The 16,535-nt window shown below is 54.2% G+C and overlaps 1 protein-coding gene across 1 annotated transcript in view; it reads left to right on the top strand.

Annotated features, from left to right (window-relative positions):
* Positions 1-16,535, top strand: part of TOX2 (TOX high mobility group box family member 2) — a gene marked incomplete at both ends in the record, with an annotated part of 131,045 nt that overhangs the window by 110,502 nt on the left and 4,008 nt on the right. The window contains 3 exons of the mRNA XM_080716504.1: positions 13,321-13,560; positions 14,983-15,210; positions 16,151-16,231. Coding sequence (XP_080572630.1) covers positions 13,321-13,560; positions 14,983-15,210; positions 16,151-16,231 — 549 coding nt within the window. The remainder of the gene's footprint in view (positions 1-13,320; positions 13,561-14,982; positions 15,211-16,150; positions 16,232-16,535) is intronic.

Here is a 16,535-nt window from a genome sequence, read left to right as displayed (position 1 = left end):
GTGGTGGCGCATGCTTGTAATCCCAGCATTTGGGAGGCTGAGACTGGAGGATCACGGTTCGCGGACAGCCTCAGCTACTTAGTGAGGCCCTCTGCAACTCAGCGAGACCTGGTTTCAAAATAAAGAATGAAAAATAGGGCAGGGGGTGTAGCTTGGAGGTTGAAGGCCCCTGGGTTCCATCCCCAGACCCGCAAAAAAAAAAAAAAGTTCCTCTTTCCCCACCTTCATATTTCTGGGTCCTTATGAGGAGTGGAGCGGCAGCCCCACTGGGTCCCAAGGCGGAAGCCCAGTCCTCAGTGCAGCAGCAGTGCTGTGCGGTGCGGAGAGGCGACCCCGAGGCCGTGGCCCCAGCGCAGCTCTCCCGGGGGCAAGCGCAGCCCTCCCAGCCTCAGCTTCCTCGTCGGAGAAGTGGGAATCATGACAGCCTCTTCTCCCCTTGGAAGGACATGAGGATGGACCAGGAGACACTTGTGGAAGCTTCAGAGATGTTTGTGGGTCGGGGACCAGCGCTTGTGGTGAGACACGAGAGGTGACACGTGGCCAGGGGTGGGGGCGCCAACTCTGGTTTTTAAGGACAGAGCCAGCCCAGATCCTAAGACAGCCTGTTGTTGCCATGAATGGTACCACCCCACCTGGCAGCACGTGGCCCTTGCCCACAGAGGCTGGGGATTGGGGGATTCGTGGCTTCCTCCACTTTCCGGTCCTTGTCTCCGAGACCAGATTCCCCCCAAGCCTCCTCTGCCAATTAACGTGTGGACGATTTGGTAGCAGGAAGTGCCCGGAACACCGAGTCCTGTCTGTGTCTGGGATGCTGTGTGGCCTCGGGGCTGGGCCTTCCCTCTCTGGGCCTCCCTCTGTCTTCTGCAGTCGAAGCCGCTGAGCCCTGCCTGGGCCCCTCCAGCCTGAGCACCCCCAGCTCTTCCTAGGAAGGATTCCTGAGGTGCCCCCTCCTCCTTCCCTGCTAGCCCTGCTTCAGTCTCTGCTTAACCAAAGACTTCACCCAGCAGCGCTCTCCTCGAGAGTTCATAAAAACATGTAAACACGGGCGAGGATACAAAATATTGAGTGGCAAGGCGGTAAAACATGCCCGTGTTTGTTGTGTTAATTGAATATTCATGAGCTGACTGTTTAAATTACACTTCACAACTGTTGCGGGGCCCGATGAATAATTGAAAGGAGGGTGGCCAGAGAGATTTTAGCACTGCATTAGCAAACCGCTCGCGGGATCCGCTACACAGCATTTATAATTAGCGCCGAGTAGCCTGTAATAAATTCTCCGGAAAGATGGTTTTAATTAGCGCACGCGCCAATTCGCAACGTAGAATGTTCCGTGTTAAGGCATGGGGGGGGGGTCCCTTGCCTTTTCTTAAGTTCCCTTCTCGCGTAGGGGGGTCCCGCCACCTGCCCGGGATCCTGAGACACCCTAGCTCACCAGGCCCTGCGGCCCCTGCCTCTGAGCCTCTCCCCGCTGCGCTGGCCAGCCCGGTTGAGCAGCCTCTGGCCAGCCTCTGCTTTGTTCCTTCCTCCTCCTGCACATTTCAGTGGGGAGCCGGTTAGGAGTTTTCAAGCGTGCATCTGGTTGCATTTCAGCACTCGCCGAGTGACCCCAGAGAGGTAAAGTAGCCAGTTAAGCTCAGGTACCCAGGGGCCAGCGGCCTGAGCCAGTGTCCCGGTGCACGGGGCTGGGGAGGCATCGCTGGGGGCCAGCGCAGGCAGAGGACCGGAGGCAGGAACTTTCAGTGTGGGGCTGCTGGAGGCCGCAGGTTGAGGAGCGGCTTGGGGGAGGCTGTGGTGTCCTTCCAGTGTTTGGCGGGGGGCATAGAGAGTAGGCGGTGCTATCTACGGGAGGGGGAGGCCGCCACTCTGGGGCTCAGAGATCCCAGGCCTATTCCCTGAGTGCCAGCTGTATGCCATGCCTGGGACTAGGCAGCAGGGAGATGACCCGGAGAAAAGGGGCCCCCGTTCTTCACAGATGGAGCGCACTGTCAGAATGGTGCACACGCTCCTGTGAACCCTGCGTAAAACTGTGGCAAGTTCCATTAAAGGAATCACCAGAAACCCCAATTTAGGTGGGATCCAGGAGAGGCCTCCCAGAGGCAGGGGCATTGAGTTGAGCCCTCAGAAGCCAGGGGCGAGGGAGGCCAACTGGGCCCTGGGGTGGGGCTGGGCCAGCAGGCATCAGAACTGTCTGTGCCTTGGAGAGCTGCTGAGGACCAAGGTCTAGCAGAGCCCCCACAGGGCCTGGTGTGGGACTGTGCTGGCAATAGAGGTGGGCTGGACTGAGCAGGACAAGCCATCATGGAAGGGGAAATAACCCGCTTTTCTGGTTCCAACGGGCCCCAGGGGTTAGTGCTACAAGATCTGCAGAGTTTCTCAGCTGCATTTCAGCAGGATTCCTTCACACACACACACACACACACACACACACACACACACACACACGCACACACACACGCACGCACACACATGCACACACACATGCATGTATGCATCCATCCATCCACCCATCCACTCATCCATTTATCCACCCATCCATCCACCCATCCATCTACCATCTATCCATCCATCCACCCATCCATCTACCCACCCATCCATCCTCCTATCCACCCATCCATCCATCCATCTACCAATCATCCATCCACCCACCTATCCATCCATCCATCCACCCATCCATCCTCCTATCCATCCATCCATCCATCTACCCATCCACCCATCCATCTACCCACCCATCCATCCTCCTATCCATCCATCCATCCATCTACCAATCCATCCATCCACCCACCTATCCATCCATCCATCCACCCACCCATCCTTCTACCCATCCATCCATCCATCCACCCACCCACCCATCCATCCATCTACCCATCCATCCACCCATCCATCCACCCACCCACCCATCCATCCACCCACCCATCTATCCATCCATTTATCCATCCATCCACCCACCCATCTATCCATCCATCCATCTACCCATCCATTCATCCATCCATCCATCCATCCATCCATCCATCCATCCACCCATCCAGTCATTCACTCATTCACCCCACGTGCTATTACTGAGGTCTCCTGTACACCAAGCAGCCTCCCAGGCCCTGAACAATGGGCAGAGCAAGTGGCCATTCCAGATCCATGGAGTTTACATTCAGGCAGATAGACTGACAGACAAGATGAAGGAGTGATGTGTGCCCTCTCTATCACCCAAGTGGGGAAGCAAAGGCCCCTGCCACGCCCGATACACCCTTCCAGAATCCCTCCGGCCCCTGGGTGGTGGGCAGCGTGGCCTTAGCACCTTCCAAACAGAAACGTGGTGGCCCACACTATTAATCCCAGCATTTGGGAGGCTGAGACAGGAGGATGGTGGTTTGAAGACAGCCTCAGCTACTCCTTAGTGAGGCCCTTTACAACACAGTGAGACCCTGTTTCAAAACAAAGAATAAAAAAAAATAGGGCTGGGGGTATAGTTCGGAGGTAGAATGCCTCAGTGGACCCTGGAGCCCCTGCAGCCCCTGCCCCTCCAAACACCCCGCCTCCCCTCCATGATGCCAGGGTGGTTTGTCATTGTTCTGTCCAGAAATTCCCTCCCATTCTTTAAAGAGACAGAAAGGTTAGCCACAAAGATTAGTCCAAACAAGACAGATAATTCTGCGTGGACTCCCCGTGCCGTCATAAGAAGCCCGGGTCCTTTGGGAGCAGGCTGTAACCCGGGGTGAGGATGCGGTGAGGCCAGCCCAGCCCCTGCCGGTCCTCGCTCTACCTTCAACAGTGAAAGATCAGACTTTGGGGCTCAGATCCTGGCCCTGCTCCCTGCTGTGCACTGGGAGTTATGAAGCTCGCCTCTCTGAGACCCCATCGCTCATCTGCAAAGTGGGAACAGGCCATTCCATCTCCTAGGGTTCTTAAAAAGGGCCACTTGAGACCCAGAACAAGAACATGGTCCCTGAGTGGCATAGCCATGCTGCGACCAATCGGTTCTGTGGCCAGGATCCCCTGGGCATTCCCGTGATCTAAAGAGAGTCATCCTCCACCCCTGCCCGCTGTCCTCCTGTCATGATCCAAACAGGGGGCCATCGGCCCTGCCGTCTCTTTCTTCTTGTTCACTTGGGCCTCTGCCAACCTCATCGGTATAAAGCTGTCCTGGTGAGGGGCACTGGTCACCTCTGTGCTGCCAAGCCCCTTGGGCCTGTGCCATCTTTAGCATGCTTGACTTTGGCTGTATTAGACCAGCTGGCCACTCCCTTCTGCCCTGGAACTCCCTCCTTCTGTGTGTCACGATCCTGGTGCCCTCCATGGCTCACGCCACCCCTTCTTGGGTGCCTTTACGGGGCTCCCCCCTCTTTCTGCTGATTCTCCATCATGCCTGGGTACCAGTGCCCACTGCTCAGTCCCGTCTCCCAGGCACCAACCATCCTTGCCCCCATCCTGAAACCCACGCGAACATTGCGTCTGAGCTCAGCCTGTTCACAGCTGACCACTGCTCCCCACCTGGCCAGACAGGTCTCTTCTCCTGTGTGGCCAGCCCGTGCATACCACTGGTGATCCAGTGTCCTCCTTGACCACCTGCCATGACCAGTAGAGTCTGAGATGCCTCAACAGTACTCACCTGTCAGCTCCCACCCTGCCCTAAAGCCGTGCCACCAAAGCCGTGCCGGCCTTGTTGCTGGCCAGCCCTGGACTGACCTTTGAAACCGTGAACCTCAAATAAACCTTTCTTCATCTAAGTGGTGCATGACAGATATTTTGGTCACAGAGATGAAAAGCCGGCTTAAAAATCCCTAGTCCGCCCTGGACCCTCCATCTTGCGGCCTTCAGGGCAGGTGTTAATTAGGGTGTGGCGTTAGCTCCGTGGGGCAGGGGCACCCACATTAGGCACTGTGAATGCCCAGTGCTTAGCACAGTACCTCCGCAGAGCAGATGATACATACATACAAACGTGTCTACCACCATGTGACAGGTCCATTCCTGAAAAACCTGCCAAGTCCTATAAATAAGAGTCTACAGGAGAAACAGCCAGGGGAAGCCATTCAGGGTCTCTGCGGCTGTGGAGGCCGAACACAAAGGAAGCGATGACGACCCCTTGCACTCACCAGCACCGCGAGGAAGTGTTTAATTCTTGCTAAGAAGCTCTCAGTAAGAACCAGGAAGCTGAAGGCTTCAGGGCCCTTTGCTGCTGGGTTACAGAGACAAGGTGCCAAATGCAGAGCCTGGGAGGGGCTGTGGCCAGCGCTTTCATGCCAGAGGCTGTGGTCTCACAGGGCAAGAGGAGGGATGGGGGGCAGGGACGAAGTGGGGGGAGTCCTCCCTGCCTGCGCCTCTGATGTACTAGCCCTCGCTGTTAGCAGCTCTTTCTTTGTTTCTTTCTTTCTGTTTTCCTTTTTCTTTTTTTTTTATGCCTACTGGGGATTGAACCCAGTGGCACTCTACCTCTGAGCTACACCCCCAGCCCTATATTTTATTCTTGATTTTGAAACAGGGTCTCGCTAAGTTGTGGAGGGCCTCGCTAAGTCGCTGAGGCTGGCTATGAACCTGCGATCCTCCTGTCTCAGCCTCCCAAGTGCGGGGATCACAAGAGTGGGCCACCATGCCTGGCATAGCAACTGTTTCTTGACAGCAGAAAACTTTACTGCCCTACAAGAATCTGCCCGAGCAGGACTTCCACGAGCTGCGGCCTTGCCCGTCCCCAGACCGCAGGGAGGCCTGGTGCCCAGGATCCCATTGCAGCTGCTCAGCGAGGGAGGAAGGTGGTGGTGGTGCCAGTCATGCTGTAGTGGGAGGTCGACTCAAGCGTCTGTCGGTCCTGCTAGACAGCGTGATCCTTCCTGGACGGTAAGGCCTATGGCCGCCTTCTTTGTGTCCCGGGACCTATGGCTCATGGATTGGCCCAGTGTGGACCCTGGGACTGTGACAGTTCACAAGTATAGCTGCGGGAGTCACCCCAGAACCTCACTGGAGTAAGCATCCCCGGGATGGGGAAGGACTTTCATACAGAGGCAAGAGCTAACTCAGCGGTATTTTCCGGCCTCAGCATGATTGACGTAGGGGGCGGAGCCTTCTGTGTTGCGGGAGGGGCTTTCCTGCCACTGGAGATGGCAAATGCCTCTGTGGCCTTTCCTGGCTCGATCCAGTAGCATCCTTCCAATTGCAACAACCGAAAATGTCTCCAGTGTTCCCTGGGGGGGCAAAAATACTGTTGAAGGGCCCTGGGACCCCAGCCTGGAGGGTATTCAGGGAACCACAGGAAGAGAGTGTGCTGGAAAAGTGGGGGGCAGCAGGGAGGAGGCCAGAGAGGGAGCAGGTGAGGAGGAGGGTTGTTATAAGGCTTTGCCACTTATTAAGGACTCGGCTTTTACTTGGAATAAGGTAGGGAGCGAGTGCAGGCTCTAAACAGGCGCGAGGGCTGAATCCCAGAGATGAAAGGCACAGGGACCACGGACCCCATTCCAGCCTGCACTGGCGTCTCACACCCCAGCTGGCCAATCCCAGACCAGCAGCTCCGCGACCTGTGTTTGCAAACAGTCTTCAAAGACAAAACCAGCCTCCCAGGGAACAGACTGCTTTCCATCCGACCCTTCTCTGCTGGAGTGTCCATATTTTTACAGGATGATCAGTCTAACCAGGAATGGGGCTGCTGCTTTAAAAGGATAAATTAGTCTGATTCTTAACTCAATAATTAAAACTGTGATGGTGCTCGGCCCGCAGGGATAATGTACTATTATTATAGTCGTTTGTTTCAATTAAACGCTTACTGGTTTTACAATAGCAGCTGGGCACCTGTGCGCTCCAGCTATTACTCTGAACAAGACATCTAAATTTCAGGAGAAATTTGTCAGCGTGCAAAGGATCTCCCGCCAAGCATGAAAGTTTATGAGAAATGCTTACCAACGAGGCTCCCAGGCGGGGGGCGAGGCTTTCCATGGGCTGTCTTGGCTTCTCTTTTGCGCTGGAATTTATTGTCCTAAGAGGAGAGAAGTTTCAAACGTTCGGCCTGTGGATATCTCAGGGAGCAGAGTGCCGCTGGGGAGGTTGGCATGAGGGGCGTCGGTGTGACTGCACACACTGATTCCAGGTGGATCGTGCCTGTCCCTCCCCAAGACGTGTGAATATATGACCTTGCACAGCAAAAGACTGGCCGAGGTTCCCAGACTTATTTGGCTTACTGGCCCCTTTTCAGAAAAAAAATTAAATTACTCAGTGCCCCCTGGAAATCTACCTCCTTTAAGCAAATTTTAAAAAAAAGATACGATGCAGGACAAGTTTGCGTTCTTTTATGTATCTAATATTCCCTTTGAGCCCTTTTCAGAGGGCGATGCCACCCACTTTGGGGACTTAAACAGGGGATTGTAAACTGCTGGTCAGTGGACTGTTGTGACCTCATAAATTAAGGATTTGGGGGACCCTCTGGAACCCAGGCAGGGCATAAACGACAGAATGCGAGAAGCCACGGCCACCATCAGAAAAAAAAAAAAGGTCCCAGCTCCACAGGCAGAGTGTGATGTGAGACCCGTGTTCAGTGACACCTCGGCCCCCTGAGGAAGGAGGGCGGGTGTCTGTTCTGTGGATCGGCACAAGGCGAGGAGGACGGTGTGGTTTCTCATTCTGTCCCCGCTGCACAGGTCACACCAGCACCCGGGGCGTCTGTGAAAACACCTTTTTGCCCCCGCAGCCCGGAGAATCTATTAAGCCCTGTGAACCTAATTACCTTCACAAGGCTGCCGGCTCCTCCTCGCGGGCCCGGCGGCCTCTCGCTCCTGGAGGGGACCTTGCAGATGCGGCTCCCAGAGGCAGCCATCTGTTTCCAGGCGGGAAGCGCAGGGCTGCTTCGCGTGGCACACGGACGTTTCCTGAGCTCAGCTATGCGCCAGGTCCTTGGCCAGGGCCAGGGCCAGGGCAGGTGTCCCCCGGAGGAGCAGGTGTCCCTGTGTGCCACCAGAGGCCCTGGGGAGGCTCCAGAGATGGCGTGGCCAGGGGTGGGGCAGGGGGCCAGGGCAGGGAGACCTCTGAGGAGGTTCCATGTCAGGGACACCTCAGAAACTAATGACCCCAAGGGTCAGCCCGTCTCCAGGGAACCCTGGGAAGGGGCTACGGAGCTCAGGGGTGTGATGGCGCGGGTCTTGTGTGGCGCTGTACAGGGCGAGGCCTTTGTTGAGCAGAGAGACGCCGAGCTGGGGGAGACCAATACCCCTGAATTTGATGCTGACGGCCATGTTCTGGGTATCCCAAAGCAGATCCCAGTGCAGAGGCCTCAATGTGGTCTGGGGAAAGGTGAACTCGGAAGTTTCTCAGAGGGAAGAAAGAATGCGAGACTGGAAAGAGGCCACTGGGGGCCCCCTGAGCGCCCATGACATCCAGCTCAGAACTGGCCCCTTGAGGAGAGGAAGCCATGGGCTAGCCGCAAGCTCCTGCGCCCCAGGTTGAGGCCACCGCTGGGGCCTCTGTCGCCCAACACCCGCCAGGTGGAGGGTGGCTGTCGTGAGCTTGGTTATGGAAGGAGTGGCCTCCGGGGAAGAGGCTGCAGGAATCAGGGGCGCTGGGGCATCTGAGTGAGGATTGGCCTTTGCTGGAGACTCAGCCTGACCCTGGGAGCCCTGGAGTCCCGTTGCACCACAGAACAAAAGGCTGGCCCTTCCCACACTGCAGCAGCCGCCCCGCCCTGGTGAGGTCAGCTGCAGGGTGGGTTGCTGGGGCTGGTGGGGACAGATCCTCCCAAGGGTGGCGGCTTCCATTTGGACAGTGGTATTTCTCTAGAGAGGGGGACAGGTGCCAAAGTTCCCGGCACACAGGGGTGGGTCCAGCAGCTTGGTACAGGGGTGGGGTTCAGGCACCTGCAGTGTCCACCGCAACGGGCATCCTAGAATACAGGACCCCAGTTAGGGGCATAGTTTTCCCTTTGGAGAGATTCAAATAAAGCTTGTCAAATGCCCTAAAAAGCTTGGGGTGTATATAGCTGTACCCATGTCTTATTGGTCTGTATCTATTAACAGTCACAAATTGTCATTATTTAGGAAACTGTCCCCTACTTGACTGTGAGATTCTGAAGGACAGCGAGGGGAGGGGCTCTGGGGTCCCCAGAATTTAGTATGGTGTCTGTCACAAGGCAGGGTTCCCCAAAGGCCTGGCAAGGTTTGTAGAGAATCCGTGTGTAACCGCGTGGGAGTAGAGAGCTGGGCATCCTCGGCTGGCGGCGTGCACCTCTGCTGTTCCGGCTCTTACAAGATCCATCCAACGGGGAAAGCTAGAAGCCAGGTGTGGCGAGGCACGCCTGTCATCCCATGACTTGAGAGGCTGAGACACAAGGATCACAAGTTTGAGTCCAGCCTCAGCAACTTAGTGAGAAAAGTAAAAATTAAAAAGGGCTGGAGTTACAGCTCGGAGGTAGACCACCCCTGGGTTCGATCCCCAGCCACACCCAAAGTAAAGCAAAGCCATTAGGTTGATTTCGTAAGGATCGGGAAACCAGTGAGGAATATTAAGAAGAGGACTAGTCCGGCCTGATTTACTATTTTAGAGGATGACGATGTCATGGGAGGGAGACCTGGGCAAGACTTAAGACTTACCACGGAGGAAGGGCGCGGGGTGGCGTGTCCGGGGCCTGGGCGAGCGCAAGGGGAAGGGAGAGACCGAGGCTGGCGCCCAGGATTGTGGCTCGGGCGGTGTCAAGAGCCGTGACGTCATTGGCTATCTGGGTAAAACTGGGGAAGGAAAAAGGAGAATTAGGGCTCCCTTTTCAACAGGCTCAGTCTGCTCCGCGTGGGGGCATCCAGGGGAAGATGTCAATCAAGCAGCTGAGCTGAGAGTCTGGAGCCCGGGCCTAGAGATGAGCGGATCAGTCTCGCTGCACTGGAGGCCTTTCATCGGTCGTATGTGGCCAATTAACGCTGTGGATGCCACACCCCACCCCCAGCCCAGGCCCGGGCTTCTCAGCTCACACTATGCTTTGAAGGGCTCCTGGGGTGGTTCTTTCTGCTTGGGAACCTGCTTTTGAAGGAATAATTATTACAGATGCAAATTCAGGTCCATTCTCCATTTTTTTCTCTCAGAAGGAAACGGCCATTATTCTGTCATGGGTATTTTTATGCTTTTGCTACCTTTTTCTCTATCCTTACACACTTTTTATTAACATTGTCTTCTTTTTTTTTTTTTTCCGGTGGTACTGGGGTTCCTGGAAACCCTTCTACCTCCAGGCTACACTCCCAGACCTATTTTATATATTTTTTTATTTGGAAACAGGGTCTCCTAAGCCAGCACATGCGGCTGGCTTCGAACCTGCGCGATCCTCCTGTCTCCGCCTCCCAAGCGTGGGGATTACAAGCGTGCGCCACCGCGCCCGGCTAACATTGTAGGTTTTAAACATATACGTAAAAGTAGTGGGCTGTGTGTGTCCTTCTGAAACTCTTTTCAAGTGCATCTATGACTGGGTGTGACTCTAAACACTGAACAGAATTCCTTTATGTGAAGATAGCACAGATTTTCACTACTTTCCAGTTAGTGAATATTTGGGCTAATTTCAGGTCTTTTTTTTCTTGTAGTTTTTTTTAAATGCTATAATGATTATCCTTGTTGTAATATATACTTTTAAAAAAGGTAACATCATAGCCAGGTGTGTGGTGGCCCTCACCTGTAATCCCAGTGCTTGGGAGGCTGAGATAGGCGGATCGCAGATTCAAGACCAGCTTCAGAATTTAGCAAGGACCTCAGCAACTTAATGAGACCCTCAGGTTATAAGAAAGAGAGAAAGAGAGAAAGAAAGAAAGAAAGAACTATATGTAGCTCAGAGGCAGAATCTCTTTGGGTTCAATCCCTAGTACCAAAAAAAAGTAAGATCATGACTGTCACACAAATAAAAACGAAAACATGTCAAAAACTTATTTAACTCATTATTAATGGGGAAGCCAGTAATGGAGAAGGTACTGGGGTGGAAGCCAGGGATCTACATCCAGGCTATTCCCCCAAGTCTAGTTTAATAACAAACAAAATTTGTTATTTGGAAATAGTGTCTAGTTAAGTTGTTGAGAGCTTCCTTAAATTGCTGAGGCTGGCCTTGAACCTGCGACCCTCCTGTCTCAGGCTCCCAAGTACTGGGAGTACAGGTGTGTGCCGCCAAAGGGGGGATCTGAAGAATACACACATGATAAATAATCAAAAATTTTGAGCACGGTGGCGCACGCTTGTAATCCCAGTACTTGGGAGGCTGAGACAGAAGGATCACAGGTTTGCAGCCAGCCTCAGCTACTTAGTGAGGCCATCTGCAACTTAGTGAGACCCTGTTTCGAAATAAAGAACAAAAAATAGGGCTGGGTGTAGCTTGGAGGTAGAATGCCCCTGGGTTCAATCCCCAGTACCAATCAATGAAGAATTGGTTAATATTTATACAGCAATAGAATATAATGTGTGCAGTCATTTTTTTCTATAGAATAGGATTAATTATATCTCTATTGAGCAGTTTATTTGCATCTTAGAGTCAAGAATCAGTTGCATTCTGCATTATATTAATTAAGGATGACTTCTGTCAGAGAGGGGGCGAGGGTGTGGATAAGTTGGAACTCTCGCTCACGGTTGATGGGTGTGTTAATTTTCTGCGGTTGTGACAAAATACCTGAGGAAAACAACTTAAAGGCAGAAAGGTTTCTTTGGGCTCACAGGAGGCTTCAGTCTGCACATGCTCAGCTCCATCATTATGGGCCTGTGGAGGACACGGTGGAGAAGAGGTGCTCACCTCATGACAGCCAGCAAGCAGAGAGAGGGGTGGGAAGAGGAAGAGCGGGGAGGCGAGGAGGGAAGAGAGAGAGGGAGAGACGGAGAGAGAGGAAGAGAGAGAGAGGGAGAGACGGAGTGAGTGCGCGCTTGGGATCAACAGAATCGTCAATATCCCTCATCTCAAACATGGAAGTAACACCCTATCACCTTGGCTAATAAAATAGTGGGAGGAAACTGCAGATATTTCACATTAGAAATTAGAATAGGAAAATGACTATAGAGGCAGAGGAAATAAAAATAACTGAGTATGCACATTGGTAAACCTCTCTGAGCAGTCTGTGTGTGTGTGTGCGCACGCATGTGTGCGTGTGTGTGTGTGCTTGTATACACACACATATATATTTTATGTACTATATACATTATGTTCAGGTGCACACTATTCTTAATATGTGTGTGGTGTGAGAAATGCTTAGACACAAAATCAGTAGCTTTATTTTATTCCCCAAATAACCAGTTAGAAAATATCATGGGGAGCCGGGCGTGGTGGCGCACGCTTGTCATCCCCGCGCTTGGGAGGCGGAGACAGGAGGATCGCACAGGTTCGAAGCCAGCCGCGCTGGCGTAAGAGACCCTGTTTCCAAATAAAAATGTAAAAATAGGTCTGGGAGTGTAGCCCGGAGGTAGAAGGGCTTCCAGGAACCCCAGTACCACCAAAAAAGAAAATATCATGGGGAATAGAGTTATAAGAAAATTACTGACCTTTAGGAAGAAAAGTGCTAAACTTTATCAAGAAATCTGTTTATCCAGTGTACTTAACAAATACAATATAGGGCTTACGATATGCCAGGTACATATGATTCTGAACAACCTTAGAAGATAGATTCTAGCCGGGCGTGGTGGCACACGCTTGTAACCCCCGCGCTTGGGAGGCTGAGACAGGAGGACCGCACGGGTTCGAAACCAGCCTCAGCTACTTAGTGAGGCTCTCAGCAACTTAGTGAGACCCTGTTTCCAAATAAAATATAAAATGGGTCTGGGATCATAGCCCGGAGGTAGAAAGGTTCTGGGTCCCCCCACCCCCAGTACCACAAAAAGAAGAAGAAAAAGAAGGAGAAGAAGGAGAAGATAGGTTTGATTGTATCAACACTTTGGAGGTGAAAAAACCAAGACGGAGAGGTTTCGTTGCCCGAAGTCACCCCACTGGCGAGAGGCAGGTCCAGGACTCAGAAGGCACCGGGCTTCCAGCATCCGCGCGCCTTGCTATCACGTTGCACGGTGCAGGGATGCAGAGATGCGTTTTAGAGGGAAAGCCCAGCATTATAAAGTAATCCATTCACAGCTGGGCTCAACCCCGGTGCGCGGGAAGCGCCATCCAGGATGGATGTCAGCAAAACAGTCAACTGTCACCGAGCCCTGGCTCCCCACACGTGCTCCGAATCACGCAGAGGTCAAAGCAACACGGAGCTCCACCTCGAGGTTCCCCTCCCCGGGATCCCGAGCCAGCCACAGCTGGGCATGGAGCTGGCCCGCCTTCAGCCAGCCCCACGCCCCTCCTCGGAGTTCGTGGTGCAGATGCAAGGGCGTGGCAGGGCAGGTCTTCCTCACTCATCGCGCCTGTCCTCCCCTTAGATCCAGGAGATGGTCCACTCGGAGGTAGCTGCCTACGACCCGGGCCGGCCGGGGACCCTGCTGGGGCGCCCCGCCATGCTGGCCAGCCACATGAGTGCCCTCAGCCAGTCCCAGCTCATCTCCCAGATGGGCATCCGGAGCAGCGTCACGCACAGCTCCCCGTCACCCCCAGGGAGCAAGTCAGCAACCCCCTCTCCCTCCAGCTCTACCCAGGAGGAGGAGTCGGAAGCGCATTTCAAGGTATGTGGGGGCACGCCCGCGCAGGCCCTGGGCCTGTGACCCTTTATCTTCTTGGCACACAAAGCCGCAGACTTTGCCGCAGGATCCAGGGCCTTTGACCCAAATCCCTGGTCCTTGTGTGGCCTGAGCATTTTAACAGAGACCACTGAGGTCTGTGGGGTCATCCCACCTCCCTCCCCATCCTGGAAGGCCGAAGCCAGGCCAATCAGACTGCCGTCCTAGAGTGCACAGCAGAGACAGGATGCAGGAGGCTGACCTGGGTAACCCAGGGCAATCTTTGGAGATTATTTGTGATCACCAAGTTGGGGTGGGGGGAATCATTTAAGAAAAAATATTCAGCCAAAACTTGGAAGTGGGCCCCAAGGACGGCACCTTGTTTTAGGGTCAGACCCAAGCACGGCCCCGCAGGCCGCTCAGGGAGCCCGGCTTCTGCAGCAGCGTGCCCCTTTGCTTTGCTTCTGACCATCACTGACGACAGCTCTGCAGAAGAAAAAAAAAAAAAAAACAGTGTTAAAACATAATCGAAGCTGGCCGGGCCTGGTGGCGCACGCTTGTCATCCCCGCGCTTGGGAGGCGGAGACAGGAGGATCGTGCTGGTTCGGAGCCAGCCTCGCTGGCTTAAGAGACCTTGTTTCCAAATAAAAAAATATAAAATAGGTCTGGGAGTGTAGCCCGGAGGTAGAAGGGCTTCCAGGAACCCCAGTACCACCAAATACATACATACATACATACATACATACATACATACATACATACTTGAAGCTGGATGCGGCAGCCCACACTTATCATCTTTATATTTGAGAGGCTGAGACAGGAGGATTGCAGGTTTGAGGCCAGCCTCAGCAACTTCGAGAGACCTTGTTTCAAAATAAATGAATAAAATAGGACTGGGGTTATAGCTCAGATGTAGAATACCCCTGGGTTCAATCCCCATTTTTACACACACACACACACACACACACACACACACACACACACACACCATAATAGAGAAACAAATGCTTTCTGCCTCCCCCTCCAAAAAAAGGAAGGATTGAAAGTCCCAAAGGTGTCAGTTTCATGGCTCTGTAGGGCACCAGCCAATTTCACCTACCGTTTAGTAATCTCGATCCAGCTGTCTTCCAGGGGCTGCAAAGACTTCTGGGTTTCTCTGAACTTCCTTTCTGGTAGTGCTGTCTCTAATGAGTTAAACTGACGCCCAGCCTCCTGCCCAGGGGGTGTGTGTCTGTCTGTCCATGTGTGCCTGTCCTCCTGTCTGTGTCTGTGTGTCCCTGCTTGGTCCTCGCCTGATCCCCGCGAGCAGCCGCTGGGGCACGGGCCCTGGCGGGGCGCGAGCCAAGCTGGATGGGCTCGCGGTGGGGTTCACCTTCAGCCGGAGGCTTCGGGGCTCCTGGGGTTTCCTGACTCCTCTCACCTGTACAGATCTCGGGAGAGAAGAGACCGTCAGCGGACCCAGGGAAAAAGGCCAAGAACCCGAAAAAAAAGAAGAAGAAGGACCCCAACGAGCCGCAGAAGCCGGTGTCGGCTTACGCCCTCTTCTTCAGGGACACCCAGGCTGCTATCAAGGGGCAGAACCCCAGCGCCACCTTCGGGGATGTGTCCAAAATCGTGGCCTCCATGTGGGACAGCTTGGGAGAGGAGCAGAAGCAGGTGAGCCGCCATTCCTCTCCGGTTATCCTCTGTGGTCTTGGGGCCCTGGAGCCAAGGGCCGACGTCAGAGGGGTGAGACCAGCCCCTCCCACCCAGGGCTTTCCCGGGCTCAGTTTGCCCATCTGTGAGCGGGGCACCTCGGTCCCTCCTGGGTCTCCCCTTTCCCAGCTGTGTTCGCCAGTGACCTCACCAACTCTGCGCCTCTGCTTGGAATGGAGACGCACGTCTTCATCACCCTCGTGATCGCGGTTCGCGGCCAGCCTCAGCTACTTAGTGAGGCCCTCTGCAACTCAGTGAGACCCCGTTTCAAAAGAAAGAATAAAAAATGGGGCTGGGAAGCCGGGCGTGGTGGCGCACGCTTGTAATCCCAGCGTTTGGGAGGACGAGACAGGAGGATCGAGGTTCGCGGACAGCCTCAGCTACTTGGTGAGGCCCTCTGCAACTCAGTGAGACCTTGTTTCAAAATAAAGATTAAAAATGAGGGCAGGTGTAGCTCAGAGGTCTAATGCCCCTGGGTTCCATCCCCAGATCTGAAAAAAAAAAAAAAAAATAGGGCTGAGGATGTAGCTCTGGGGTAGAATGCCCCTGGCTTCCATCCCCAGTACTGAAGGAAGGAAGGAAGGAAGGAAAGAGGGAGGGAGGGAGGGAAGGAAAGAAATCTGCATGGTGCTGGGTCAGAAGAGGGGGATTCCTGGGGCCTCGTCTTCCTGTGCTCAGAGTGCTGGAGGCCCAGAGAGGTGAGGCGTGTTGCCCAAGGGCACCAGCAACATGGGGGGCCTGGAGACAGCCTGACCTCCACACTCCCAGGGAGGAGCAGTGTGTGGCCTACAGCCTCCAGTCTCACTGCCCTCCCCTGTGCATGGCCTCACCCATCCCAGGCGCCCACCGTGATCCCTCTGTAACCCTCCCCCCAGCATCGCCCGTGTCTTGAATCTTTCAGGCCTACAAGAGGAAGACCGAGGCGGCCAAGAAGGAGTATCTGAAAGCTCTGGCAGCCTACAGGGCGAGCCTGGTCTCCAAGGTAACAGAATCCCTAGGCAACACCCTGATCACAGGGATAGAGCGAGCCCCGGGCGCAGGGCATCGGCAGCGCTGTAGGTCTGGAAAGGTTGAGACCTGCAGTTCACATGCACAGTGCACTCCCAGAGTGCCCGGCCTGGTTGGACACTTTACACACATCTTGGTGCCTTGAATTCTCCCAACAAGAACCCAGCACTCAGATTCCGCAACTTGCCTGAAATTACCCAGTCAAGTCACTGGGCTGGATTCGAACCCAGCTTTGCCAGTCACCACTCCTGGCCAGGCTGTGCGCCTCTCAGCAGCAG

This window comes from Muscardinus avellanarius (assembly GCF_963383645.1).
Source record: "Muscardinus avellanarius genome assembly, chromosome: 19".
NCBI lineage: Eukaryota > Metazoa > Chordata > Mammalia > Rodentia > Gliridae > Muscardinus > Muscardinus avellanarius.
Note: the sequence above shows the minus strand (reverse complement) of the source record. Positions and strands in the feature narration are given on the sequence as shown.